The 27,690-nt window shown below is 40.4% G+C and overlaps 1 protein-coding gene across 1 annotated transcript; it reads left to right on the plus strand.

Moving 5' to 3' along the window:
* The first annotated feature begins 4,506 nt into the window (after positions 1–4,506).
* On the plus strand, positions 4,507–26,421 carry Ctso (cathepsin O). The gene is made up of 8 exons (XM_021196757.1): positions 4,507–4,663; positions 13,081–13,186; positions 13,740–13,879; positions 15,826–15,993; positions 17,192–17,313; positions 22,192–22,355; positions 23,044–23,136; positions 25,059–26,421. The coding sequence occupies exons 1-8, from the start codon at positions 4,556–4,558 to the stop codon at positions 25,091–25,093; spliced, it is 936 nt and encodes a 311-aa protein (XP_021052416.1). The 5' UTR covers positions 4,507–4,555; the 3' UTR covers positions 25,094–26,421.
* Positions 26,422–27,690: the final 1,269 nt, after the last annotated feature.

Genomic DNA, 27,690 nt, shown 5'->3' on the forward strand with positions numbered 1-27,690 from the left:
GTGGGTAGGGGAACAGAGGTGGGGGGAGGGGTATGGGAAACTTTTGGGATAGCATTTGAAATGTAAATAAAGAAAATAATAATAAAAAAGGAAAAAAAATGCAATCTTTCATACAGGCTCTCAGTAATTAATTCCTTACAGGAATGAAGCCCTCCTCATCATGTAGGTTAACAAATTAAACATTAAGAAAACAATTTAATGTATGGAGAATTTATTTATTCACATGTATTCTCAAATGTCAGCCGTGTCTCTAAGTGATGTTCAAACACCCAAAGCTCATGCCACTCTGTAGAGGTGTGAATGGCCCCAGACCCACCCTGTCTCGGTCTGAGAGTCAAACTATTCCACCATCTTTAGTTTAGTTCAGTTACTTTCATCTTATTTTAATATTAAGTCCATAGTATGTCATGCAATTCATTATTGCTATTAATAACCAAGTATGCTGCATGCCTTGAGAAGGTGTGGGCTTTATGATAAGTTATGTCCTAAGAGTCAATGAGGAGATGATTGGTGATATGAGAAGGGTTAGTGTCAAGTCCACAGATTCCAGTCTTAGACACTTGCGACTAAACACATAACCTTGAGCAAGTAGCCGATGTTCTCAGTGCTTCCATTTTCTCATCTTCAAGTGGAAATGCTGATGCTAACTACAGTAGGACCTTGCTATGAGATAGCTAATGTGGACAAGTCTGTTAATTTTCTTATAAGAAAAGTTAGAATTTCTGAAATGTTTATAAGGCCCAGAGGTTCACAAATCATAAATACCTATCTTTTTTAAGTAACAGCAAAAACAAACAACACAACTTTCCAGAGAAGTCATTTAAGATTAAGGTAGAATGATTAATAACTGAAGAAAACATAGAAGATTACAAAAAAAATGAGAATACAGGAAATAGGGATTAGAATACCATAAAGTTTGAGGAAGCACCAAAGAGTTGACAATTATGAGTACATAATGACTAACGTCATTATGTACACACACACACACACACACACACACACACACACACACACACTGGCCTAGAGTATCACTCATGGCAAACATAAAATAGAGGCAGTGTAATTGGCCTCCAAGATGGCAGGGATGGTGGCTCACTTAACCCTTGACCTAAGTCTGTGCTCTCCCAGCTGCAGTACTAGACTGGGTCTCTGTGATAGACAGAGGAGCTGATGTGCCCAGGGTGGATTTGACATCTCTGCTGTGGTCCCTTTCTCCTTCCCTTGCCTGTCCTCTGCATCCACACTGACCCACTCCGGAGGAAATCAGCTGTCAGTACAACCGAGAAGTCGTGCCTACAGATCAGAAGGAAGTCCTATGAACTTCTGGTTACCTCACATTTCATCAGTATCTGAGACCTCAGCAGTGACCCTGAGCCATCACAGCCCTGTCTGTGTCTGGCACAAGTGAGTACACAGGATATAGTATTGTAAGTTCCCATGTTTGGAGATTATTTTTATATATAGTATAGATAACTAAATCAAGGTTGAAGTAACTTCCAAATATTATTTTATACACTCGATGGAATTACCTCCTCCTATGTAATGCCATTCTCTGTATTTTATATATTTTATATTTACATTATTTATTTGATAATGTCATCTATGTCATTCATTTTATCATATCCATCTCTCACTTCTTGAAGACCTACTTTCATCCCAACCCAACTTGATTGTCCCCTCTTTTTTGGTTGATTTTAAATTTCAAAACCCAAGGAGTTCAATTTGTGCATGCCATAAACTCAAGGTTATTAGAGCATCTATTGAATCCTGAGTCATCTACCCGTGGCTGTATCCTTAAGCAAACCTTACACCACTACCACCCCCATCCACACACCAACAAATATTAGTAGTTCCTGCCACTCTCCTCTATGTATACACTCACTCCCAGATAAAAGCCTTCTCAAGACCCCTAAAATAATTGTATAATTACTACATGGCATATAATTCTAATTACATTCTTACATGGCGTATGAAGAGCTACATGATCTCTGCTTGGTATTTATCTCAGTCACCCATCCTTATTATTTTTAAACTCCATAGGTCTGCATTTACTTCCTTTAGGTCTGTGGAGCACACTGCCTGCATTTCCCCCTCAGGCTTTTGGATGTGGTGTTTCACTAATGCTCACATGCACCAAACTGTGAGGAGCAAGAAGTGGTCTTCAGTACCTCTTTTCCGACCTCACTACACAAGGGGAGCCCAGAGTTAATCCTGTGGTCTGTTGCGGAGTTGCCCTGAGGGCCCCCTTGTTAAATGCTTGGTCTCTGGGCAGTGCTACTGGAAGACAATGAACACCCCAGTGAAAGTTCTTTAGGTCACACCCTTGAAGTGGCTCTCTTGACCTCAGGCTCATGAATTCGGTCATTGCCACTTCTGCCTTGATCTTTCATCTGTGACAAATTGCCGAAGGATTTGTCTGCCCGATAACCAGTCTGTCCGCTCTTAGACTGAAACCTTCATAAGCGAGAGCCTAAATAAGTCGTTTTTCTTTATGTATTGGTGGTGTCAGCTCTTTTGTTATAGTAATGGGAAGCTGGCTGGTATGGCTAGGTTATCAATCTCAGAGAAAATTCTGTCTGCTTTTCTGCACGTTTCATCTCTGTTTATCTCTGTTGGGTGAGCAATGGCCTGAGAAGAATGTTCCCTTCTCAGAGCTACAGACATGGTTACAGAAGTCATCATTGTAAAGTGAAAATAGAGGCCTCTTTACTCATGAAGTATTATGAATTTTACCTCCAGTGATAGTGACGTCTATCACCCACTTTTCCACTGTCACGGTGCATGAACCTGGGTCTCTGGGACCCATTATAATCTATTTTAAATAAGTTTCCAGATGCCTTCGTTGTAGATATCATTGCCCTCTTACATCCGTAGAACCAACATCTATCTGATTTTATAGCTTTAGTTTTTATTAGGTGCCAGGAGTAACTGTGTTCTCTGATGCAAACCTGATGATAAAAAATATGACCTGGCATGAAGAGACCAGGGAGGTCCTTCAGACCTTCGGTGATAAGATACTGTTCCTCTTGGAAAGTTTAGCAATGCAGATGTAACTGAGATAGCAAGGAGCCCACAGATTCCTGCTGATGCTAATCTCAGCAATCCTTTTGCAAGTGACCTTTCCTTGTAGCCTACTCATCTCTATGCATTCTCTCCCGCTGTTATTAAACTGAAGTTTTTATTCTGACGATAATCTATGTCTTTTGACAATCCTTTGGGTTAGAACATTTATGCTTAAATGGCTAGCTTCAGGATAATTGTTGTGATCAAAAGAAAGTTTATTTGGACTAAATTTAATAAGTTTATATCAGCAAACATTTACTGATTGAATACCCACTATACGTTGTTGGTGCGTAAGAGACTAAAGAAATGAAATTGTCTCTCTCATGAAGCTGGCATTACAGAAAAATGCTATGGATCAAAAGGCTATAGATTAAACACCTGAGACAATGGAGCAGTAATGGAAGAATAGGGCAGAGAGGAAGAGAGGGTTAAGGTTTTAAGTAGGGCAGTCGGCGTAGGCCTGGGATTTCTGAGAACCTGGTTACAGGAAGGATCTGCTTTTGGACAATAGAGAAAGGGTAAAAAAGAAACAGAGAGCAAAGACTCACTCTGAAACAATAATTTGCATTTTGTGTGCATTAGCCAGTCTGAGAAGCAGCTGGCTGCCTTCTCCCAAGGGTAACAAGTGATATTTGATCGCAGATCTTAAATCACCCAGTCTCCTTAAAGGAGAGCTCTGCGACACTACCAGAAGCCTCTTTAGCTGAGACGTGAGTGAGCAGACGGACATATTGACTGGTTTGAACATGTTCCCCCAGTTCCTCTAACACTCTGTACACCGGCACCACGGTAAAAGGAAACAAGATTTTAAGAATTATGTCAGTTAATTATAGCAGGGGATAGAAAGTGAGGTGGATGGATTGCGAAATACGCTAAGCAAGAAGAAAACAACATAATAAAATAATAAGAAAAATTAAAGCAACCTTAACAGTGAAACAAAGAAACGCACAGGACGTGCTCAGCATATAATGAAGGGTTTAGAATTACTTAGCTAAATTTCATTACAAACTTCGGAAGCAGGTACAGCTTTCTACAAGTGGAGAAATGGCCACAAGATATTGTGCAGTTTTGTGCGGCAACAATTTTTGTCAAGTATTTATAAGCATCCATAGAGGGAAGTATGTAAATTCGCACACGCTGTATATCCTCATACATCCTGCTGAATTCAATTTACACACACTCAACGAACACATATTCAATTTAAACAGCAGGAAGAAAAATAATGGGCTGAATCTCAAACAGCAGGAAACACAATAGTTTGTATCTTCATGCTGCTGTGTAAGTCAGGTCTTGCTCTCTTTCTTATTAGGTAAGAGGGAAATCCCAGATGCCCAATAACAGCACCAAAGGTCAATAATAATCCCAAGAAGCACCAAACAAACAAAACAGCGGGGACCCCAGCAGCTTTCTGCTTCTGGGCATGCACCGGACACAGGCAGTGGGCGGAGCCGAGAAACCGAAAGAGAAAGCAGGCTGGGCGCAGAGCGCCGGGATGAAGCCTCAGTTGGCCAGCCTCTTACTCCTGTGTTGTTGCTGTTTTCGCCGCGGGGTCGCCAGGACCTGGTCTTGGAGCCACCAGCGGGAGGCAGCCGCCTTGCGGGTACCAAGCTCCCTCCCTCTACTTGTCTGCTGCCCTGGGGATCCTAGGGAGGGACCCAAGTGCCAAGCGCGAATTTCCCCAGTAGAGCTGCTTTTCTAAAAGTTTGTTTCCCCAGGGCAAGGATTTCTGGGCTAAGTCCCAAAGCACCAAAAGCTAAGGGGAAGAAGTCTCCTCTGAATCCCAGAGCCTTTCTCACACCAAACCTGTCCCATAGAAAGCCACCTGGGCTTTCTGAAGCCCAAGCACTGGGTTCCTTCTGAGATGGGTTAATGATTTCTCTGTCCTTGAACTGTCTGCCACTCTACTATAAAGTTCTCTCTGACTTGGTGGACACTGATGTAGAACAGAAGGAAACATTTCGTTGCCTTCAATTCGGATTTCTTTTTAAAAAGTTTTCATAATAATCCTTCAGTTTGTTGCCAACCTTAAAATTCTGAAGTGGACTGACTAGCTGACCACGGATATATTTTCCCAGTAAACTGACAGGAATGCGGATTCACAGTTGGCCTCAGTGGCTATACTTACTGCTATCTGACAGGTTTTTTTTTTTTAATCTGAAAAGATTGCCATCACGATTTTATTAGAGAAGAAAATTCACCCGTTGTTACTCATCTTCTATCTGAATTCAGGAATGCTGCTCTTGGGCCATTTGACTAGTGTTTACTGATGTTTTCTGAAATTTCCATAGAACTCCATAGCTCTGCCTCTTTCTGCGTGTCCTCTTTGGCCTGAGAAGTTCCAGTATTCATTCAGTCCGGCCTTCTTTGGCTTCAGCTACCCTTGTACTCAAATCAAAATGTTGTCCTTTCTTTCTCCTTTTTGTTACGTTTGACCTCTTTGCTTGTTACCAGAAGCACTCTCTGTCTCACCAAAGTCCTTGGCCTGTGTGTTACTCAGAGGTGTCCTTGGCTCCCCGATAGGGTGAGCTAGTCAGTGTCATAGGTTGTTGATAATGTGTTTATTGGCTAGCTATTTTTTTTTTTCTAATCTTGAATATCGAAAGCTAACAATGTAAGTGTATAGTTTCTTTTCTCCTTGCCGAAATAAAACAAGGTTGCCAAGAAAAGCAACTTAAGGAAAATAAAAAAGGGTCTACTTTGGCTCACACTTTTAGGGGGCTGTCAATTATGATGGGGATGTCATAGTGACGTGTGTGGAGCAGATGGCCACACTACATCAACAGCAAAGATGAGAAAGACGTGGATACTGGATCCCAGCTTACCTTCTCATCCTTATTTGGTCCAGAACCCCAGCAGGTGACACAGTGCCTCCTAAGTTTACCATGGGCTTCCTACTTCAGTTACACCCATGTATAAACATCCTCCAAAATATACTCAAAGGTTTATTTCTATGGAAATTCCAATCCTAGTAAAGGTACCGTCAAGATTACAGTCACAGTCACTGAAAAATTATTACAAAATAGAATTTGTGTGTGTGATCTATAATTTCCATGCCTGCTTGAATTTTACTTGTGAGGACGTTGTAATCCCCAGGCACATGTCTAGATTCTCTATTGAGGGGAAATGCAACCAAGGCTCCATATAGGAAAGTAAAAGGTTGGGGGTTGAAGAGAACATTTCAAATCTTAGTACATTTTTAAAACTTAGGGTTAAAAACCCCGAAACAGCTTTGCAAGCAGTTCCTGTTGGCAGGAATTTGCTGATAAGTTGGGTGGCCTGTTTTCTGAGCACTTAGTCATTACATGATATCTATAAACTGTGAGTCCTCCTGGAGAGTGTCAGCTGGAGAGTTGGAAGCAGTGGGCTTTGTTTCTTTGGTGACTAAAAGTATTAAGGATTCTTCTGGCTTTATAGTATGGGTCAAAATATATGGTGAATAAAACTCAGCTTATAAATCTAAAAAAGTGTCATTAAAAAAAAAAAAAAAGAATGTTTCCACTGTAGAATTAGTTGATTGGAGATTCGGCTGTTTTCTTACAAGGCACATTGTGTACAGAATCTACAAAATTCCTTTGTTTCACAATGCACTGAAACATTTTAAAGGACGTTATAAAGTAAAATTGAGCCACGGAACACTCTAAATCCCACTGAGTAGTGCTTAACGAATAGGTAAAGAGCAGTCCTGCTAGCTGTCATTACATTATTATTCAATGTGACAAGACTCCTCCATGGCTTATTATGGGATGACTTACATGCTATCTGAAGGAAGAGGAAAGGAAGGGGAGTCACACTCCTGCATGGCAGACTGGGCTCTTTGTTCTTGGTCTCTTGTGAGCATTGGCAGACGCTCTTCTCTTTCCCTTTGCTTTTCCTGTGGATAGCAGATGAGAGACTCAGCTTTTTGATACCATGACAAAAAAGTCCTCAGATGGCCTACTTAAATAGTGGAGAGCTTTGTGTTTACTTAATGTTTCTGCCCATGCTTGGTTGTAGCTTTGAATCTGTGGGGGCAGAGTGGTCTGTGGAGCACGCTGTAGAGGAGGCCTGTTTGTCTCTCCAAAGCTGGGAAACAAAAGGGCTGTGCCAGGACCCTAATTGCCCTCCACCGGTCACCAAAAGTAGCCTGCTTTCTTAGCCTAGGAGGATATAAGAGGCTAGAGATGTGTCAATGGATTCAATAAAAGCTGGTCTTCAGACTCCCTTCAGAATAATCTTGACAAGCCACCGAGTTGGTGGCTTCACATGCAATGAGGAGCTTAGCCTTGACACTGTGATGGCCCATGCTATGTCTTCATTAAGTTGCGTGCGTGTCAGAGCTCATTTCTATATGAGTAGATTATTATAATGTAGATTATTGTAAGTAGATTATTTAAATGAGTGCTTATGATGAGCCACAAACATCCGGGTTAGCTCCTCCAAGTACAGCTCATCTGTGGCTGCTTGAGAACGTCCATGAGGAGGTGACTTTGAGAGCAGACCGTCCTGCTCCACAGACATTTTCCGGTGATTTTTAGCTTAAAGCACACATTGTCTAAATGGGAATATAGTAAAACCTGTAAATACCTTAGATCAGGTCATGTTCGTTCGTTTATCCTTCTGACTTGTCCTACAATTTGTCAGTTATCCTGTGTTAGGAACTGACGTAGATGTCCTTAGTGACACGTGAAGAATAATGTATGTGGAGGCCTACAAGAAGTTATATTAGACTGACACATGTCACCCCAGTAGTTACAGTAGTTGAGAAGATGGAAACAAGTTCATCCAATGTACTCTGTCTGAAAATAAACAGCATAGTATATATGTGTACTAGCATTAATTTCTAAAACCAGTATGAAATCCTGTACATTGGAAAATGGATTCTCTCAATTCCTAAATGCACATGTAAAAAGCCCCCCTTCTAATAAGGGATAACATATTTCTCACCTGGGAATTCTGCATGAGATTTGCAATTCCCACATCTTGAGAGAAATTCCCAGCAATGGTTCCATGTTGAGTATAATCTGTGCATATTTGTCCCTGCTTAGATTTACCAGACCTTCCAAAGAGAACATTTTCCATGCATCTGTGGAACTGATTTATTACCCACCACACTCCACGATTTGCCAGTGAGGGCGGATAAGATCAAAACTTAACAAAGAATGAGCTCAGAATGGTAAAGGAGAGTGGCCTTACAAGGTGGGCAATGGGTTGACTTCATCCAGCCCTAGTTACTTGACAAGCTAAGGCAGGAGGGTTGCTGGAGACATGGTGTTCATGACCAGCCTTGGTACATAATGAAAACCTTGTCTCTGATTTTGAAGCGTGACTAGATGAAGGGCCTGTGCAGCAAACATGATCATCATCAGAAAGGAATATCTTCACTTACATTGGTAGAAAGCAATAAACCAGAGTGAATGCAAGAAAGCCTAGTAAGCAATGGGGAAAATACATCAAATCTCCATGGCTGTCTCTCCTAACAAAACCAATATAAAGACCCGCAGAGTAGATGTCGCCCATGCAGTCTGTGCCATACAGGTTGAATGGCTGTACCCAAGCATCAGGTGCTGGTTGGATGACTTTAAGAAACACATACACCCCATCTATGTCTCAGTTCATTAATCTGAGGTGAGAAGATGAGGTGAGCAAGTACTGCATGCAGAGGTAGTAGTTCAGAGAACAAACAGCACTTCAGTTTAGCTAACCTTACCATCCCTCAACTGTGCTTGGTAACTATTGACATTCCTCTCAGAGTACACAAAGCCCAAGAAATTGATCCTCAGAATTTGCTTTTTTCTCCAGATATGATTCAACACATGAAAGGAAAAAAATAGGTATATCTAATTTGTTCTTTATATTAACAACTAGCAAGAAAAAAAAATTCCCCAACTGCTCTCCTCTAAGGGGGTAGATTGAAGACCTTGCCAACACCCATGGGTTTCTGGTTGAAGATGTCTGTGACTATCAACTGTCATAAACAAAACAATCTGTGCTGCTTTGCTTCTTCTGCTTGGGAAGGTTTGGATAGCCAGAATGCCAGAGGTGGAATGAGAGGCTTTGTGATGTCTCAGAAAAATGTTGGTTTCTGAGGAATGTTACAACCCCAGCCAGTTTTCCACATGAGAGCAGTCCAGGCCTCTTATCTGTAGAGCTATCTTTTATCTCTACCAGATGCAAACAGCTCTTTCTGCTTCTGACTTCCAGTAAACATTGTTTTTGTTTTTTTTCTGACTGTGGGATTGGAAGCATTTCCAAGCATTAATGAAACAACTTTGCTAGGCCAGTAAAGCAAATTAAAATAAGGAAGAGATTTCATTATCATACAATTAAATTTTCGTTTTGTTGTGTGAGCTATATAAGCACGTGCATAAGCATGTATATGCATATATATGCATAACTGCACACGTACACACATGCATGCTGTCACATATATACAGGTGCATGCATGCCTATGCATATATATATGTTTATAAATTTATACATGACTGCATACAAGTCTTCAGAAGCAAGGTTAAGTAACTGGCAGGGGTAGAGGAAGCTTGGCTGTCAGAAGTCATTGGTAGGGAAGGGTAACAAGATAGGGTTTTCTAGGATCTTAAGATGCAGTGTTGATTAGAGAGGTTTGCAGATGTATGGAACCTATCAAAATCAAAGAGGCAAGTTTTCTCCTTTTTTTTATAAAAACTGGAAAATTTCCTCAAATTCTTTAACCATAAATTTTTTTTTCCACTAAGGCTTCAGATATCTAATTGTCCATCAGTCAATTAAACAAAATAGAAAGTAGGTTACTATAGTTATTGTCCTATTTTGTCAGTTAAAAGGCTGTCTGTCTTGTTAGTCAGCTTTGATTTCCTACATAAGGACTGTCTGGCTTCCTCTTCCTGGTTTTCCCTCTTAAATGCAGCTGCGATTCGAACCTAAGAGCTGGGGTGCGGTTCCGTGGTAGAATATGTGCTTCACATATGGAACACCTCATGTTTTACCCCAGTGCCAAGATCTAAAGGCTTAGGTCTTTCATTTGAGCATTGCAGGTAGCTTTAGAGATGGCTACCATGTGCCTGCACACCATTTTTATGTTATGTTAGAACTCCCTAATTCACCATTCCCCTGCCCTCTGTCCTAATACACAGGATTCTGATACAGTGAGAGGAGATGTGCGGACTCGCAGTCACCAAGGCTTCGAGACATTTGCTTCAATAGTCAGACTTGAAGGCCACAAGTACAGTGACTGGAAAGAACAGACAATCCCAGAAATGAACTACAATTTCAAACAATATGAGCCTCATGTTAGGGGAAAACTAACACTGAGTTCTGATAGAGGAGTGAATGCTCTGAGGTAGCCTGTTCTGTTCTGTTGGCATTGCTGTATTATGAGTACAATAGCAGATTGTTTGTTATAGCTAGCTAGTCCTCATTTGTCGTACCACAAGAAATACTTGCTGCGTTCCAACCTATCCAAGGTGAAAGCATGGTCTTTGAATGACGTTTCCTATAATGTTCTGCTTTTAAGAGTGAAGGTAGAGCTTGAAGAGATTTAACTGAACATTCATCCTGCTGTGATATATATATATAATTGATACATTATATTTAAATACATTTAATATATTATAATATGTATGTATTCCCAACAGAATTAAAGATAGTTCCTATATTCTAGTAACCAAATTTGTCAATTAAGACAGTGGGGCACAGAGAGATTGAATATTTACCTTTATATTGCATTTCAATGGTAAGATATTCAGTTTATTTCAAAAGTCAGGCTGTGCACATTTATTTGCCCAGGGGTGTAAGAGAATTATGATTCCTTAGAATCTGGTAGGGGGGAGTTTTGAGTGTTACTAGAATTAAAAGAGGGAGGTTAAATTAGGCAATGACAGAACATTTTGTTTTTTTGCAAGACATCAGCGTAATAAGTAGACTGTTCCTGGCAGAGTGCTAGAAGGATGCGAAAGGCAGGAGTGATTGCAGGGGTGATACCACTGACACTTGGAAAACCTGCAACTGGTGTCTGGTATAGCAAGTGAAAGAGATCATCATTCACAGGAGCCCTACATGGGCAGCTGCTGCCGCCACTGTGAGATCCATATCTTAGAGAAGGTCTGGCAATTGTCTTCTAATCATTTACAATTAGGTCTATGAGGATTTAAAATGAATCAATCTTACATTGTTTTCTTTTAATACTCTTACTTTAACTACTTGGCAACCAGATAGATTGATCATTACAAATCCCAAGCATGCTGTAGATCTCAGACAACACACAACGTCTTATGGAAGAACTCCATGTCATTTGACTCCCTATTCTGTTAAAGTGATTCCTTATGTTCATGTTTTCCTGTGCTAGTCCATGTACCATTTTTGTATCTGCTCCACTTGATCACGATGTATTTTCTGTCGAAAACACTGTTGGGTTTGATCTGTTAGTATTTCAGTAAGGATTTTGCATTTGTACTCAAGAGAGTTATTCATGTGTCCTCCTGTTTTCTTGGGCTCCCTTTCTGGTTTCGACTCAAGGTCATATCGGTCTAGTTTACGTTGTTTGTTTGTTTGTTTGTTTGTTTGTTTGTTTGTTGGGAGAGTTGCTGTTTTTCTTTTTTGTGCAGGTCACCAAGTGGCTGTTTTTTAATAGTAATTTATCAGAAGACTCTCTGTGTCTGCCCTATGTAGACAACCTTAGTACTCAGGCATCAGCTGTTTACCACCATGGCAACTGCAGCTTCCTGTAGTGGGTTCCTGACAATTCAGCCACCAGCAGCTCAACACCCACAGATGGAGGTTTGCCACACAGGTTCCCATGGCTGCATGTGGTCATGGCTGCCAAGTGCTCTAAACATCCTGCATTCTCTATTCCTGCCCTGTCTTCCTTTGCTTAGGAAAGTAAATCAATCATCTTATGAATGATTCCTGTAAATTTCTTTGCAGCTACTCCTTGGCGGCCTGTGTTGCCACTCTTGTCATGTAAAGTTACTTTCTACATTTAGTTTTATTTTTTTGGATGTATATCTGTGGGTTACATTCAACACATTGCTTCTCCAGGAGCAAGTTCCTGAAACTCAAAAGGGCTTCTAAAATTCACTGGTTAGCACTCCTTCTAGTCACATTCAGCTAGAGAGAATTAACCAAGACCATGCTGAGTCACAGCTGTGATCTTGCTGAAAACCAGCTGATGAATGATATTAAGAGGAGACCCTATGAAAATTTCACATACATCATTATTAAAAAGTAGATGGCGTTTGAGGAGCTGTTGTTTTCCATCCATGTCTTCAGTGCTGGTCACGTGATGATAATTCAGACTGATGGCGTTTGAGGAGCTGTTGTTTTCCAGCCATGTCTTCAGTGCTGGTCACGTGGTGATAAATCAGACTGATAAACATGTCCTGGTTTTGCTTACTGATTTCTAAGTCATAAACAAAAACACCTAAGTACAAAAGTCAGTATGTACTCGGGCTAGCATGGAGAAGAGTGGTCCCTGAACTTCCATGTAGCACACATGATGAGCCAATGTTAGGAAATTTAAGAATCTTTATAGAAAAATCAAAACTAAGATAAATTATGATGAAATACAGAACTATGGTTACACTTTTTTTTTTTTCTTCCAGCTAGGTAGGAAAACCAGACCTTCTTTTTGGGAGATTCCCTAGGACGGAATTTTTTGCAAAAACTTTTGATCCCAAATAAAAATCTTGGAATCAGCTTAAGAGAATGGGATTCTTCATTCGGTTATCAACTTAGTCCTTTTTCAGGCTTTGTTACTCTTCACAGAGAAAAGCAAATGCACGGAGGATACATTTCCTATACATAATTATTTAATTACAGTGTGTCACCAGTGTCTAGTGCTTGTTGACACTTTGAAGAGTATGTGTGTGATATTCTCAGCATGTGTAGGGAATGATGGAGGAATTACAGATGCATACAGCACATTTTGTCCGACCTAAAAATCAGGTTTGGTATTTGCACCCCCCAAAAATCTCCAAGTTAGTTATACCTCTATGACCTTGGTGAACTGAAATACTAGATATATAAAGTTTGTTTTCATTATTTTAGGAAAGCCTTAATAGACACCGATACTTGAACTCTTTTCCTCAAGAAAACTCCACTGCCTTCTATGGAGTAAATCAGTTTTCTTATTTGTTTCCTGAAGAGTTTAAAGGTAAGATTTGGCAATACTATTGATTAATTTCCCAATTTTAACTCTTTGTCTAACTAAGGAGTGGTTTAATTGAGAGTGTTGTAAACCATGTGATGATTGGTATTTTTAAAATGCCAACTTTGCAGTATGCGCTATGCACTGAACATAAGGGAAGTGAATTTAAGAACTACATATATTTCTATGCAAATCCACGTAGCTGCAATCATCAGTTGTCTCATCATACTGGAACTTGTCTATCACCATTTCTGTTTAGAATATTCATGGATTCATGAGTAATAATAAAAGAAACCATGTCAATTATACGCATTTTTCACGAGTGGCCTAATTCTATCAAGCAAGTCATGTTACATCAGCTCATGTCCCATTGCTGAAATTTGCATTCCTAGCTTCAGTAAAATGCATTTCCTGTTACTGAAAGGCACTGAGGAGAAATCTTATGTGACAGGTTGGCTAGGTAGTGACTGTTTTGCTTTTCAAGATATTCCAAAAACAAGTCCCCAGAGAAGTCCTTCATCTAATACTTTCTCCATGATATCTTCCTCCTTCTGTCCAGCTTTGTATTTAGGCAGCAAACCTGCCTGGGCTCCCAGATACCCAGCAGAAGGACAGAGACCTATCCCCAATGTGTCTTTGCCATTGAGATTTGACTGGAGGGACAAGCATGTTGTGAGTCAAGTAAGGAACCAGAAGATGGTAAGCATGACATCATTTTACTCTTTGTTGTGTAAGCATTAAACCTAAGGGTCAGATTCAAGGAACCCATGATTTTTTTTCTACATAGAATCACACCTCAGTTATACAAAGCAGAAGAGAAGGCTCCATGATAGAGGAGAGATAGTGATGTAATTCTGACTTTTAAACCTGGGTGTGCTTACTTATCTATGACCATTGCCCTCAGTGCATGTATACCTCAAGGATATATCCCAGTAGTCATACTACTATGCAGACCAGGAATTCTAGGGACAAACATGTGGGAGGTAAACACAATTCCTGGCTGTGTGATACAAAAGGAAAGTGCACCAGTGAGTGGAATGAGTCTAGTCACACAGTGTCTGGATTGTCAACCTCCATTTCGTCCTGTGCGCTCTATCAGAAGACAAGTTCTGCTTGCTCACTCCCTCTATCATCCTATGCCACCCAACCTGTATCCCTAGAAGTGCCTTCAGTGTACTTCAAGTCTACATATGCTTGTTACAGATCAGCTATGTCCAAGATTTGATGGTAAAGGGAGAGTGGATATAGAACAACCAGATTAGGTCATAGTGCTTAAAAGCTTTTTGAAACACTTTTAAAACAAATAAAAACAACATCAACTAATAAACAAAGCAATACATTTTGGTTTTGCTTGCTGAAGGATCTACAAATATATAAGGAAAACAGTAGATATAAACATGTCAATGGAATATAGCATGAAAAGGACTCACAGTGTACTTTCAGATATGGGTGTTGAGAGGGGAGAGTTTTGGGAGAGTGGTCTCAGGTAAGAAAGAAAACAGCAGCATAGTGTGGGATGGGTGAGACTTGTAATTCACAGGGCCCCAGCTAGTTTGAGGAAGTTTAAAGAGTATGCTTTTTTTTTTTTCTTTTTAAATCACTTTTCCGAATGCAATGTATTCCACCATCAGAACTGGCTATGTAGCCAATCAGAAAGGGTCAAGTGTACAGCCACAGGATGGCACTCCCAGGTGGCATCAGCAGCTAAGTCCTCCCCTTCGCCATGGTTTCCAACTGGTTAAAATGTGCTTTCCTCACTCTCACATTCAATGTTTACAGTTGGTCATTATAATTTGCCACCAAACCATTGCACGTATGTGTGTGTGTGTGTGTGTGTGTGTGTGTGTGTGTGTGTGTGTGTGTGTGTGTGTAAGTAGTGGGTTATGCATGAATCCAGTCCTTCCCAGAGGGTAGTGGGTTTCTGTAGGATCTGCCTCAGTGGCTTAACTGATGTTAGCTGTGGATGTGGTGTCCCCAGTCACACTCACACTTCTCAGATTTGGGGAAATCAATCCATCTTCAGTTGCTGACTGCTTTCCTTTGCTGTGGCGACTGAGGTTAGAAATGCAAGACCTTTGAGAATCACAGTGTTGTTCAGAGTATCACCCCACAAGCACACTCAAGACTTCTCTGTGCTAGTTCTGCGGGATATGGTGTGGTCTTGATATTACACCAAGTTTTTGGATCCTTGCCCCACCCCCTGCCGCCTCACTCTCTTCCTCTCCCTCTTGCTATTTCTGTGGATTGTGCAGACTTTCATGTGGCTCCTGTTTCACTCCTGGGGCCAGCTCCTTTCCTTAGAACCCATTTTCTACTTTCTGAGAAGCAGTGATTCATAAGCAGAAGTTATGAACTACTCATAAAACACTCATCCCTCTAAGTATTTTCTTGACACACCCCCCCCCCCCCAATTCATTAGCCTGGCCTGCTTACTTTGCAGTAGTGGCATTACTGATTTAGTTTTAAAAAATAATGAGATGCCATTGCTGGAGAGAGAACTTTAATTTCATTTTGAATGAATGGGTGTTTTATAGATTTCTACTTTCTGGAAACTTTCTGTTTATTATTACGATTTTCTTTATATGGCTGTATCTATAGACACTGGTAAATTTGACTTAGATACTGTGCTCCTCCCTTCTGGACAGTGTGGAGGATGCTGGGCCTTCAGCGTGGTGAGTGCAATAGAGTCAGCTTGTGCAATCCAAGGGAAACCTCTGGATTACCTGAGCGTGCAGCAGGTCATCGACTGCTCCTTTAATAATTCTGGCTGCCACGGTGGCTCTCCTGTCAGTGCCTTGAGCTGGCTAAATGAGGTAATCATCTCTGCTCTCTATTCCCTGATTTCCTCTTATGTGCTGTGTTCACAGTATCTAATCATCCCTATATTAGGCAAGGTTCAGTGTTCAGAAATCTAAGCAGACAAACCTTGAGTGTCTTAATCAGGAAAAAGATATACTTTGGGAAATCAAGCCAAGGCCAGGCATGAGTTAGGCCAGAGCTCAAGTGTGTTACATCACATGCCTTGAAGATACTAGAAGTAATGGCTTCCAGGTAAATTAGATACCAACCTATCAAGGTTTGAAGACATCTTAAACACATTTTTAGAAAGGTATTGTAAAGATTTCCCTACTCTTCTTAGTAGGTAATTTTCACATGGAAACCACTCATATAATTTCTCAGAGAGATGAGGATATTCAGTTACTAGGTTCCATGGCTGTCCTGAATGACGTTAGGTGGGCCACCACAGGTCAGCTGGTTTCCTAATGATAGATGAAGAAATGTGCCCTGGAGGTTAGAATGGTGTCGCCAAGCCCCTGACCTCCCACTGCAGCCCTTTGTCACAGTCTAGTTTTGTCATTTTTCTCTCTGACTCTTCCACCGGTGGCAGGAAATGAGAAAATAAGAGGCCATTGTAAAAGTTATCAAATCAGTGTTGTCCAAACCCAAATGCCCTCCCATTCCAAATTCACTTTATAGGCCAGTGACCGCTTTAGACACATGGTAGGTAACAGTGTTTGAGCCCCCACCCTTTGAAGAAGCTCAGCCCATGGGCCTGTACAGGCAACCACAAGAAATGCAGCACAGCAAGAGTTATTTTGATAATATCAAGGAAGAATATTTGGCTACTGTCTGGGCACAGATCATTGATGCCTTGGTCTTAGGAGGCCCTGGAAGAAAAATGTGTTCCCCTAGCATGCCCTCAGGAAAAAGATGACAAGATTTTATTAACATAGATAGATAGATAGATAGATAGATAGATAGATAGATAGATAGATAGATAGATAGATAGATTATAGAGAGGAAAGGCATAAAAATATTAAAAGTTAAGGATTCAAATTTTTTTGGATGTTTAGTACAAGTACCTCCTTGTAATATCAGTTATAATTTTAAGATCAAACTGCCCACAAGCTGCTTTGGTGAGGCCTGACTTCTTTGGCTGCATTGAAGAAGTAAGCTCTACTTAACCTTTCAAACAAGTGTCAGTGAACACTTTGTCACTGTTTCCTCCAGACACAGTTGAAGTTGGTGGCAGATTCACAGTACCCATTCAAGGCAGAAAATGGCCTGTGTCGCTACTTTCCTCAATCACAATCTGGAGTTTCAGTCAAGGATTTTTCTGCATATGATTTCAGGTAACTGACGTGTGCGTGTGAGTGTGTGCGTGTGTGTGTGTGAGTGTGTGTGTGTGTGTGTGTGTGTGTGTTTCTCACGATCTGTTTTCAGAATTAATGACTCTGATGAAGGTACCCTTCCACTCTCAGTTCAGAACCAACTTCTTACTAAAGAGTTCAACTTATGGTCACAGTGGTGTGTCAAAAAAAGGCTATTAAAGTTAATCTTTGTGTTCTTCTTTGTAGTCACACTATAAATAAGAAATTTAAAATGAATAGCTTTTAACTGAGTTTAAAGCTACAACTTATATCTATCACAAAATTCAGATGCTAAAACAATGAGCCCCTTTTCGCAGTCTTAATACTTATGTCTGTCCAAATTCACATTGTATACAATGGATGTGGATTGAATGTGGAATACAAGTGATTTGGATAATCATTCCCAGATTCCATACCCAAGAAACCTTTCTGACCATTATATTCCTTATAGTTTTCAAGTAAGCAACTATTAGAAAAACTCAAGCTAAACACATTAAAACTTGAAGCTAAGACTGAAGATAAAATAAGTAGCATGTTTGTAGCATGAGTGTGATGGTGGTGCAGGATGAGTGAAGGTGAAGAGGGCTGGAAAATGAAAAGCAGGATGACTCTAGGTGAGTTCAAGTATAAACAATCATTAAAATACCTTTAGAATCACATGAAAAAAAAATCAAAGCTGGCCAGAGAATTCTTTGGGCCATTTAGTCCCAGAAATGAGTAAAATGCACCTTTAGAGTAAGAAGTCAGACAACAGAAGGGAGCAACTCTGGAATCTATTGTTAAATGCTTTTTGGCTTATTGTGCCATTATTGAAACATCACCAGGAATAAAAGAATTTAATTCAGACAAGGGCATAGAATATTTTATGGTTACATGGGACATAATTGCAATCAGGCGTGAAATTAGATCTTTGAACAATATATGGCCCTATAAATAGACATGTAAGTGCCCAGAGCACTGAAGATTATCAACATAACCACTGCTGGAAAGGACATGAACATGGCCCTAAGGGCACACAGGAGAACCTTTCCTCCATGGGCGGCTGCACAGGGTTCTGGCTATAAGGACCTTAGCCACTGTCTCCGTCGGGAGTGAAGGTAATCCACTTCCTGAAATAAGAAAACATGTCACATGTCATTAGTTGCCAGTTCCTGGAGGGTAAAGGAAAGCTATTCACAGAAGAACCTAGACCTAGCTTCACCGGAATGAGTGGGGGTGGGGTGGCTTGTGATGAATGGGGTTAGAGAAAGAGAACACTCCAGTATTATGTAAAACCTACAGCTACTTTCTGTATTTTTTAAAAAAACATTTCATAGTAACCTCAAACTGTAAGAATCAGGTTTCAGAAAGTCCATGAATTTATGTATTCATTCCTTTATTCTGATAACTACTGACCAGTGTTCATTGTTGGGGATTGGACAACAAGCAGCATAGACAAGGTCCCATCCTTGAGGAAGATCATATTGTGGTGATGGAGACAGATGAAGAACACAAATATAAACATGGTGTGTTTGGTGAATGAGCTTCTAAAAAGAACAAAATAAAAGATTTGAAAGAGGAATCCTCTCAGGGAAATGAGAGTATGTAGTCCAAGAAAGGGCTGCCTGGAGGAGCCTTCCTGAGAAGTGAGTTTGAGTTAATGAGCTCATGAAGTTAGTATCCTTGGTCCAAGCAGAGGAAAGGAATGCAGAGGTCCTGAGACAGAGGCCTGCCTAGCAAGCATGCAGAGTGAGGAGGAGACCAATGTGTCTCCAGGAGAAAAAAAGATCAAGGCCAGCATATGAGGACCTGCCAGGGGACTAGAAGTATACGGAGGAGAGAATCGGGGTTCATGCTTCTCATGAGGGCCTGGTACTGCACACCTCTTGATGGGGAAAGTCCAGGCTTTTCAGACTGAAAAATTGAAAAGCTTGAATTAGCAGAATGGGGCAAGAGGTTCTCAAGGCAAGAGGAGAGTGGCAAGGAAATATCAGCACAGTTGAGAGATGTGGGCAGTGACCATGAGACACCCTGGCAAGGGAGAGGAAGGACACACGGAGCCAAGTGTTCTGTTCTTCAGCCAGAATCTTACTTAAGACTAATGACTGAGGAACTCTGGACTCAGAGGTGAGATGCACACGTCTAAGCCTCATCAAAAAAACCGGCTTTCAATCACCTTATAAGACCCTTGAGATGAGGGTGCCTCTGAGGTAGAGGTGGCCATGCTGTCATGATTCCTGGGTTTATTAGATGGTCACCCTATTCTGGGAAGTAGTGGTGGGTACTGCTGTGCTGGGAGCTGGGGCTGGAGGGTCGTCCTTGGTATCTGCCTCATGGATTAGAGCCCAGATCTCTGGCATGTCCGTATCACTCCGTGCACCAGATGTGAGCCTACGACTTGGGATCACTGGGTTATGGATTAGAAGACTGGGGTGAAGATCATGCCTCTTCACTTCTGAGCCTGTTCATAGCCCTCTCCAGTTCTGAGATCATGCTTTCTAGTTTTCATGGTCTAATTTCCAACTCCTATCATTCCGGGCAGAGTGACTCAGCCGATCCTCCACAAGGGCACTGTGCAGAAACAGAAAAGATCAACAAAGAGGGTAGAGTCAAAACACAAACATCACCCAGGCTTAAGGCAAAACACCATCAAGCTAGCTGTCTTCCACGAAGTTTTGTTCCTCAGAAACAGGGCTTATACTACTCAAACTGGCATGTGAGGCCTGCTGTGCAGGTAACCGAAGGGAAGGAAGTGACTGTGCCCTACAGGGGATCCAAACACTGGACAGGGCATATCGTCACACCAAGCTCTCGGAAGAGGAGATAATATCCAGATGTCAGTCACAGAGAGTGTTGACCTTAAACAATAAACCTTTTTGACGAGAAAATTCAAGGGTGTTCTTTGAGGACTATAGATTTTATAAGTTGTTGATTTGTGGAATAAAGTGTAATCACATTGAAATCTACGTCGGCTCTCAGCAAGGTAGTTCATATGGGACTGACAGAGATGACAGATAGCGCAGATCACAGAGCTTAACTTGAAGAAAGCCGTGCTCTCTGCAGAAGAAATGATGGCACGGTCACTTGTTCAGATATCCGAGATCAAGTGGAGCAGCTCTCTGAGGGTCACGACCATGGGCACCTAATATCTAATCTGCTAGCACCTTCTCCATGTTCCCTCAGCTGGCTCTAGGCAGAAATCGTTACTAAATTATTTCAATGACGCGTATTTGGCCCTGAAGAATGGGTACATTCTGAAGCTTCTCTGCCTGAATCCCTAGCATCTCTCCTTGTGTCCTTGAAAGTGAATTATGGATGAGGGGGACTTATTATGTGTCTTTCATTCTTTTACGTAGATGGGGACTATTGTATTCGGGTAAGTATAGAGAATATATGTGAATTACAAACTATTCAAAGAATTTTAAGACAAAATGGTTGTACTGTACACTACAACCTATGCTGAACTGAATTTGTTCTTGTGTAACTGAGAAGGCAGAGAAAGATTATAAGGCTTGAGTCAACCATATAAGATTTATTATAGATTTATTTTATAAGGTGATAATTCATGCTAGACATGCCACACAACATACAGTCTATTCAGTTCTATAATTTTATACTTGCATAGTGTATGGATGTTAAGATGGTATAACTATAGGATACAGGTGGGATTTGAACCCAGCATTTGAGAAATCTGAAGCCAGTCTTTGGGTATGGAACCTTTTAAAATTTTATATTCTTTTCCCTCCCCTTATTTTTGTAATGCTTCTGTGCACCATTCCAAGTGTAAAAGCCGAATATCAGGTAATAGTTGGGAAGACCCCTTGTATACAATGAGGTCACCGTTTCTGTTGTAGTCAGTTGCACTGAAGGCTGTCAGAGGATCTTCATCTGCAGACTGTCCCCTTGCTGGAAACTGGCCGCAGCAGGCACAGTAAGGAAGCATTTACTCCGAAAGCCCCTAATCCTTCATAGCTTGTGGTAGCAATAAACCACCTCATGCTATCTTTACGGCCTTAACTACCAGTGCCATGGTTTCAGTATCCTTCACCCACAGGCTGGCCTTTGAAAGATGTAAATAGTGGTTTGATCGTACACATTTAGGATGGACGAAGGCCAAATGTTGGGTAAGCTTGGATTTTGCTATAAACCAGTAATTGTAAAAGTAACAACTGTTTGCTTTGCAATCTTGGTAACCTAGTACCTAGTTCTCCCAGCATCTTGAAGTTTCCATTTTTTTTTTTTTTTTTGACTCCTCTTTGGTTGTGTTCCTCTGTGGGAAGTTTCTTTTTAAGTTCGGCATTCACATTCACTGACAAAAGTGGATCCTGTTATTTTCAGATATTCATCTCTAGAGGTGTTAAAATATTTACAAATATCAAAACTTTACACTTTCGTTCTTTTATTAAAATGAACCCTGCGGTTTAAAGGAATGCTTGGTTTACCAAATACAATCCTTTTTTCCATATCTCCTTATAAGCCTGAGCTGGCCCCATCACTGAGTTCTGGCCAATGAGACTCATATACCCAAAAGTGTTATTTCCTGGAAATCTTCTCAACAGGCATGCGGAGTTTTTCTTTTGTGTGTCATGCTGATTGGAATATGTGCTAAATGTCTGGGAGGTCAAAAACCCTGGTCCCCAAGGAAACTGTAAAATAGAAATATTTCATAGCAAAAGATATGGAAAGAGGGTGAGCTCCTAACATCCTTGAATCCCGTACAGTCCTGGACTGTCAAACTCTCTTGCATTTTAATATCTGTATGTAGTCTTTTGTGATTGCTTTTAAACATATACTGATACAACACAGATTTAAATGTCATCTTTTTACTTTTACCTTAAAAAGCTAAATTCTTGACCTGTGTCTCTTATCTTCCTTCAATAGTGACCAAGAGGACAAAATGGCCAGAGCACTTCTGTCCTTTGGCCCTTTGGTGGTGATAGTTGATGCGGTGAGCTGGCAGGATTATCTGGGGGGCATTATCCAACATCACTGCTCCAGTGGGGAGGCAAACCACGCCGTTCTCATCACAGGCTTTGATAAGACAGGTAAGTACTAGCTCCCCAAATCCCTCTCCAGATGGGGGTCATAACTAAGGCTGCCTGGGCTGGACGCCGCTGAGGTGTTCTGCTGTGCCTCAGAACTTGCCTGTCTATGATTATCTTCATGGAATCAATCCGGTTTTCACAGCTCCCTCTTCCTCCTCCTCCCTCTCTCCCTCCCCCATCTCTCTTTGTGTGTGTGTGTGTGTGTGTGTGTGTGTGTGTGTGTGTGTGTGTGTGTCCACGTGGTGCTAGGCATTCAATCCTGTGGATTTCATATAGAAGACCAGCGCTGAGCCATAGCCTAGTCTGTGAATGATAATTTTATTCACATAAAGTGAATGTTTCATCTGTGATATTTAGGGTAAATGTTGGCAGGAGTGAAATATCTGATAGTTTATCAAATGTACTTAACACTCCCCCTGCTAATTCCATGGGAACGCATTTGCCTTGGCCTATTTGCTTCTGTAATAACAGAGTCTGCCGTATAGGATGACAGAATAAACAGTTCAAGTTTACGGAGCTGCCTGCAGAAAATAATTTGCACAAAGTCAATGCACTTTATCACTGTATATTTATAGTATGCTTCTCTAGCAGCAAACACATTGACGGCATACTCAATTTAAATATGGAAATGTATTTGTTCCTAATCGATATGGGTTTATCAGTGTATCTCAGCATCTTATCTTTGTAGGAAATATTCCATATTGGATGGTGCGAAACTCCTGGGGAACTTCCTGGGGAGTAGAAGGCTATGCCCACGTGAAAATGGGAGGTAATGTTTGTGGTAAGTCATAAGTTTGTGTTGAAAACTCCAGGCTAAATATGAAGAGCTTTTTGAATATATTATCATGTCAGACATAAATGCTTCCAATGGGTTCAATGCCCTTTGTGGTGTTTATCTCGTTGCTTACCCTGTTAATGAGAAATGAAGTTTTTCATAATGCACTGTTAAATACACATACAAAATGAAAAAATATATTGTATGTATGTGTGTTAAAACACAAAATAAAACATTGATTTAACAAAACAACTACTAAAAATAACAAAACAAAAAAAAAAACAGATTATACTCTATTTAGGTTATGAAACCACACCAGAACATGCCCCTGACCCAGATTGACATTTTACAATGTATGAGTTGCCTTAATTGTTCAGGATGGTTAAGAGTAGCTGAGGCTATAGGTTGGTGTGAGGCATTCCCTTAGCATGCTCAAGGCCCTGGAGTTGATCTCTGATGTTGCAAAAGCAAGGGAAGCATGAAAAGAAAAATATTGGGAATCAAGTTTTCTTTGTGTTAAAAGTACAAAAATCTGTACAACCCACTTTTTTTTTTCTGGACCTTGTCACCTGGAAAAGGCTTACAAAATACCCGTAGAAACCGCAAGACTTACCAAATAGACAGACGCCTTTATAGTGTATAACAAACCAAACAAGAAAGCAAATGGAAAAAGGTGGTCCAGTGTTCTACCACTGATGCTGAAAACTGTATTCAGAACTGCAGTGTAAGATTTGGGTCTGGAAAATCATCATATTTTCTAAATCTTTGAGTTAAACTGAATTGTATGTAGAAACACTCGTTTCTCACTCTATGTGGCACACAAATCTTCACAACTTGCAGGCCCTTTATCCCTCTGAGACAGATAAAAGAGTTACAGCAAAATTCTGGAGTAGGTGTTTTGCTACAATCTAGTGATTACTGTTCACTTATCCCATGGCATAGAGTTGATGAAAATTAATAACTAACCTGTCCTATTGGACAGTCAAATGGTTTCCATATTGGAAATAGCTAACTTCGCAGAACAGAGGCCCCTGCTGCTCCGTCATCTTCATGGCTATTTTTGTGCCCTTGAGACTCACAGCTGAGAGTCAGCTGCCCACGAGCCCCCAACTGCTGATTCATAGTGCTTCTTAATGCAGCAGGGAGCTGTATCTAGTTTGCTCTAAAAGTTGACTGTGTTCAAAGCTCTGCACGGAGTGTGGGTCTGGTGAGTCCAGTGCACACAATGAAGATGTGGCTCATAATTTCCTCCATGGCTTTGCCTTTTCTTGCCTCCCAGATGTCCTCTTTCCTCTACCCGCTTCCACCGTCTGTATCTCCAGAGGCCTCGCGGTTACTGACTGCCCTGGGATCCAAATGCCTCCCGAGCGTATTTCCTGAACATTGTATACCCAGTGCCGTCCACAGTATTACAGTGAACAGGAACAAAAGGCAGAGACTATTCCATAATCCAAGCAAATTAAGAAATATTGGTCGTTAAAATGAAATTCAGTTTTCAAACAGGCTCTTAACGCTCTTACTGTGACGGCAAGTTCTATATTCTGATGCACTAAGAAAGCCTATAAACACTTACGTTGTATTAAAATGTAGTGAACTTCAAATCTAAGAGCATACATTTTAAAACATTTTAAAATAAATTCCATAAGCTCTCTTAAGTATAAATATCCCTTAGGAAATACATATCATTTGGAAGCATGGATCTTATATATGTTCACATATTATGGCTTGATTTTTAGAACAAAAATCTTAAGTGTTCTTCTAGTGTTTGCCTTTAGTGTTGCCTTGCTTAAACTGACAGGCATAACTGCTAATTTGATAGTGAACACTAACATATTTCAACATAAATGAAAATTCAAATTGTCAAGGAAATTGGGTAGAGGAAATTAATTGCTATTAATATTTTGTCCTTTTTTAATCTTCTGTATTAGGCATTGCAGACTCTGTCGCTGCTGTCTTTGTGTGATCATGAAATGTCTTGGATTCCCCATGAGACAACTACTAAAATGGTGCACTTCATAGACTGATCTAACATAATACTCAACTCTCAACATTATGCACCATCAAGTTCCAACAACTTGTCTGCAGAGAGGTTCTAAGAGCAAACTTGCATTTTGTAAAGCAACCTAGGACAGTCTATTTTTCGCAGAGAGATGGACAGCCAAAGTTCATAGGAAATCTCCAGCACTTTGACTGATCAACGGACTCTGTGGGATAGTGTGCACTTCTGAGAGTTTGGTGGGATCAGAAGTCACATAGTGTCCTCCATCTGGAAGTGGTTGGGATTTCTGCTTGCTTGTTGTCTTTCTGGCTGTCTATTTTAATGTAGTACTTTGGTCAGGTTGAATCGAAGAAATGATGAGACTTTGTTATCCTTTGTGACTTATAATCACCAGTCTTAGATTACCTCATCTACAAGAACTCTCAACCTGATGCAATATGTACCTCACAATTAGAATGGCCTTCTGAAATGGAGTTCCATGCGGACAGATTTGGAATATCAGTTGTTTTATCTCAGCAAATGGAACTTACTCTAGCCAGTAGACCATATGTACACAAAGAAGAAACAACTATGCACAAAGAGCATCCCGTCTTCAGAGAGACAATCCAACTGGAGTTAAATAAACACGTGACAATGGTGTGACAAGGAGTACACTATTCCACTTCCAGGGAGTCATAATGACTATAAAGCTTCACTGTCAAGCACCCAAAATGTTTAGCTTCTTGCCTCCTTCCCTCTGCCGTAGAGAATGAAGTATTGTCCACATTTATTCCCTCTCTTGTCCTTTATGGTACAATTTCTATGGTTTCCTGGTGGTTCACCTTCCATTCCAAAGTAACTCAGTGCTCTTGGTTATATTCCATTTCTGTTACCCAATCTCTTGTTTAAAAAAATAATAATCTCTGACTTGGGCTCACATTGCTCCTTGTCTCTGTCCTTCATTAGAATACCAACATCAAGAACAAACCTCCTTACTCTTTTGTCTGTACCAGTGAGAAGCAATCTCCAATGTGCAGATCGTGGAGTGTAAAGAAGTGGCAGAAGACAGTTCTTAACATTTTGAATAGAGTAGTCTAATTATCAAAGGAATCCAGAAAGGAGTTTAGTTCAGCTATAGTTTTTCTTAATGACTTTCAGTATGTTATCAGCAATGTTTCTAATACCCAGTTTAAAATGCAGATAAACTTTAAATTTTCAAAGTGATTGTTACCTTTTAAATGTTCTGATTTGATAACATTTATAATAAGACAACCTACATTTGATTTTTGAATTAAAAAGAAAACATTCTTAAATATGTGGTATATAATTTATTCTTATTTATGAGCACTAATAGATATTTATTAGTATTGATAAGCTTTATATTCACATTTTCTTGGATTTGAACCCATATATCTAATGTGGTTTTCTCCATAGATGATTTTAATTCCACCATGTCCAGGATTCCCCTCATCCTCCTCCCATATCTGTTGTCAATTCCCAGCAGTCCTTTCTCCTTACCATTCCTTTCTGTCAGCAGCATTGCTATTGTGTAAGCAGGCCAGAGCGTCAAAAGGAATTCTAGACACTCAATCACATTGACTCCTCCTTAGAACCCATTCCTACATCTGTCTCCATCCTCTCTTCCACTCATCCTTTCTGGAAGGTACAATTTTTATTACCTCCTATCTACACTCTTCAGTTGTCTCCAGCCAATCTAAAATAAAAAAACTAAGGCAGATTATGTGGTGATAATGAGTTTATTGTTCCTCAATGAACGCAGCTAGAGATGTATATGAGTTTGTCTAAGAGGTAAAGGGAGATGGGATTTTACTGGTAAAACAAAGATCACTGAGGTGTTCTGTTACGAAATGACTGCCCAGAGCCTCAGAGATCTACCCTCAGGCTTAACTAGGTAGTCACCAGGAAGATATCTTCATGAAAGTTTAGGGTTTTTTGTTTGGTTGATTGGTTTCATTTTTTATTTTTATATAGAGTTATGAAGAGCTTTGATGTGATGTATTTCAAACACTTTTTGTGAAGTTTTTGTTGTGTATCAATTATATGTAATGCCCCCCTTTCAGTGACTTCTTAGCTTTATTACTTTTGTTTTCTTCTTAGTGCCTGGTGTAAGTCACTCCCTATGTTTCTGACAACCTTTATTAGTGACTAAACTATATGACCTTTAACAAAGTAGGTCCCGAACAGTAATCTCCAGAGCAGAACAGATGGCTTTGAAAGGTGCTATTATATTATGTCTATCTTATTTCCCCTGATTTATATTTCTAAAATGATGTTATCATTTTACTCACAAGTTTTATACCACTGGAAATCTGTAAGATAACATGCAATTTTTTTCAAATAAGCATCACAGAGAGGTCTACTTTTGTATCCCCTGTAAATAAGTGATAATGCATATATACCAGCTCATGGGTGCTCCTGCCCCAGAAATCCAGAGACAGAGCAGCCGAACATTTTCCTTACTACACAGCATTCATACTGAAGATTACCAGCAGGTCCTGGAAGTGACTTGACAAGGTCCCCATTGCAACTGTTAAATAGGTCAACTTTGCAGTGACTTTGAA

This window comes from Mus pahari, chromosome 4 (genome assembly GCF_900095145.1).
Source record: "Mus pahari chromosome 4, PAHARI_EIJ_v1.1, whole genome shotgun sequence".
NCBI lineage: Eukaryota > Metazoa > Chordata > Mammalia > Rodentia > Muridae > Mus > Mus pahari.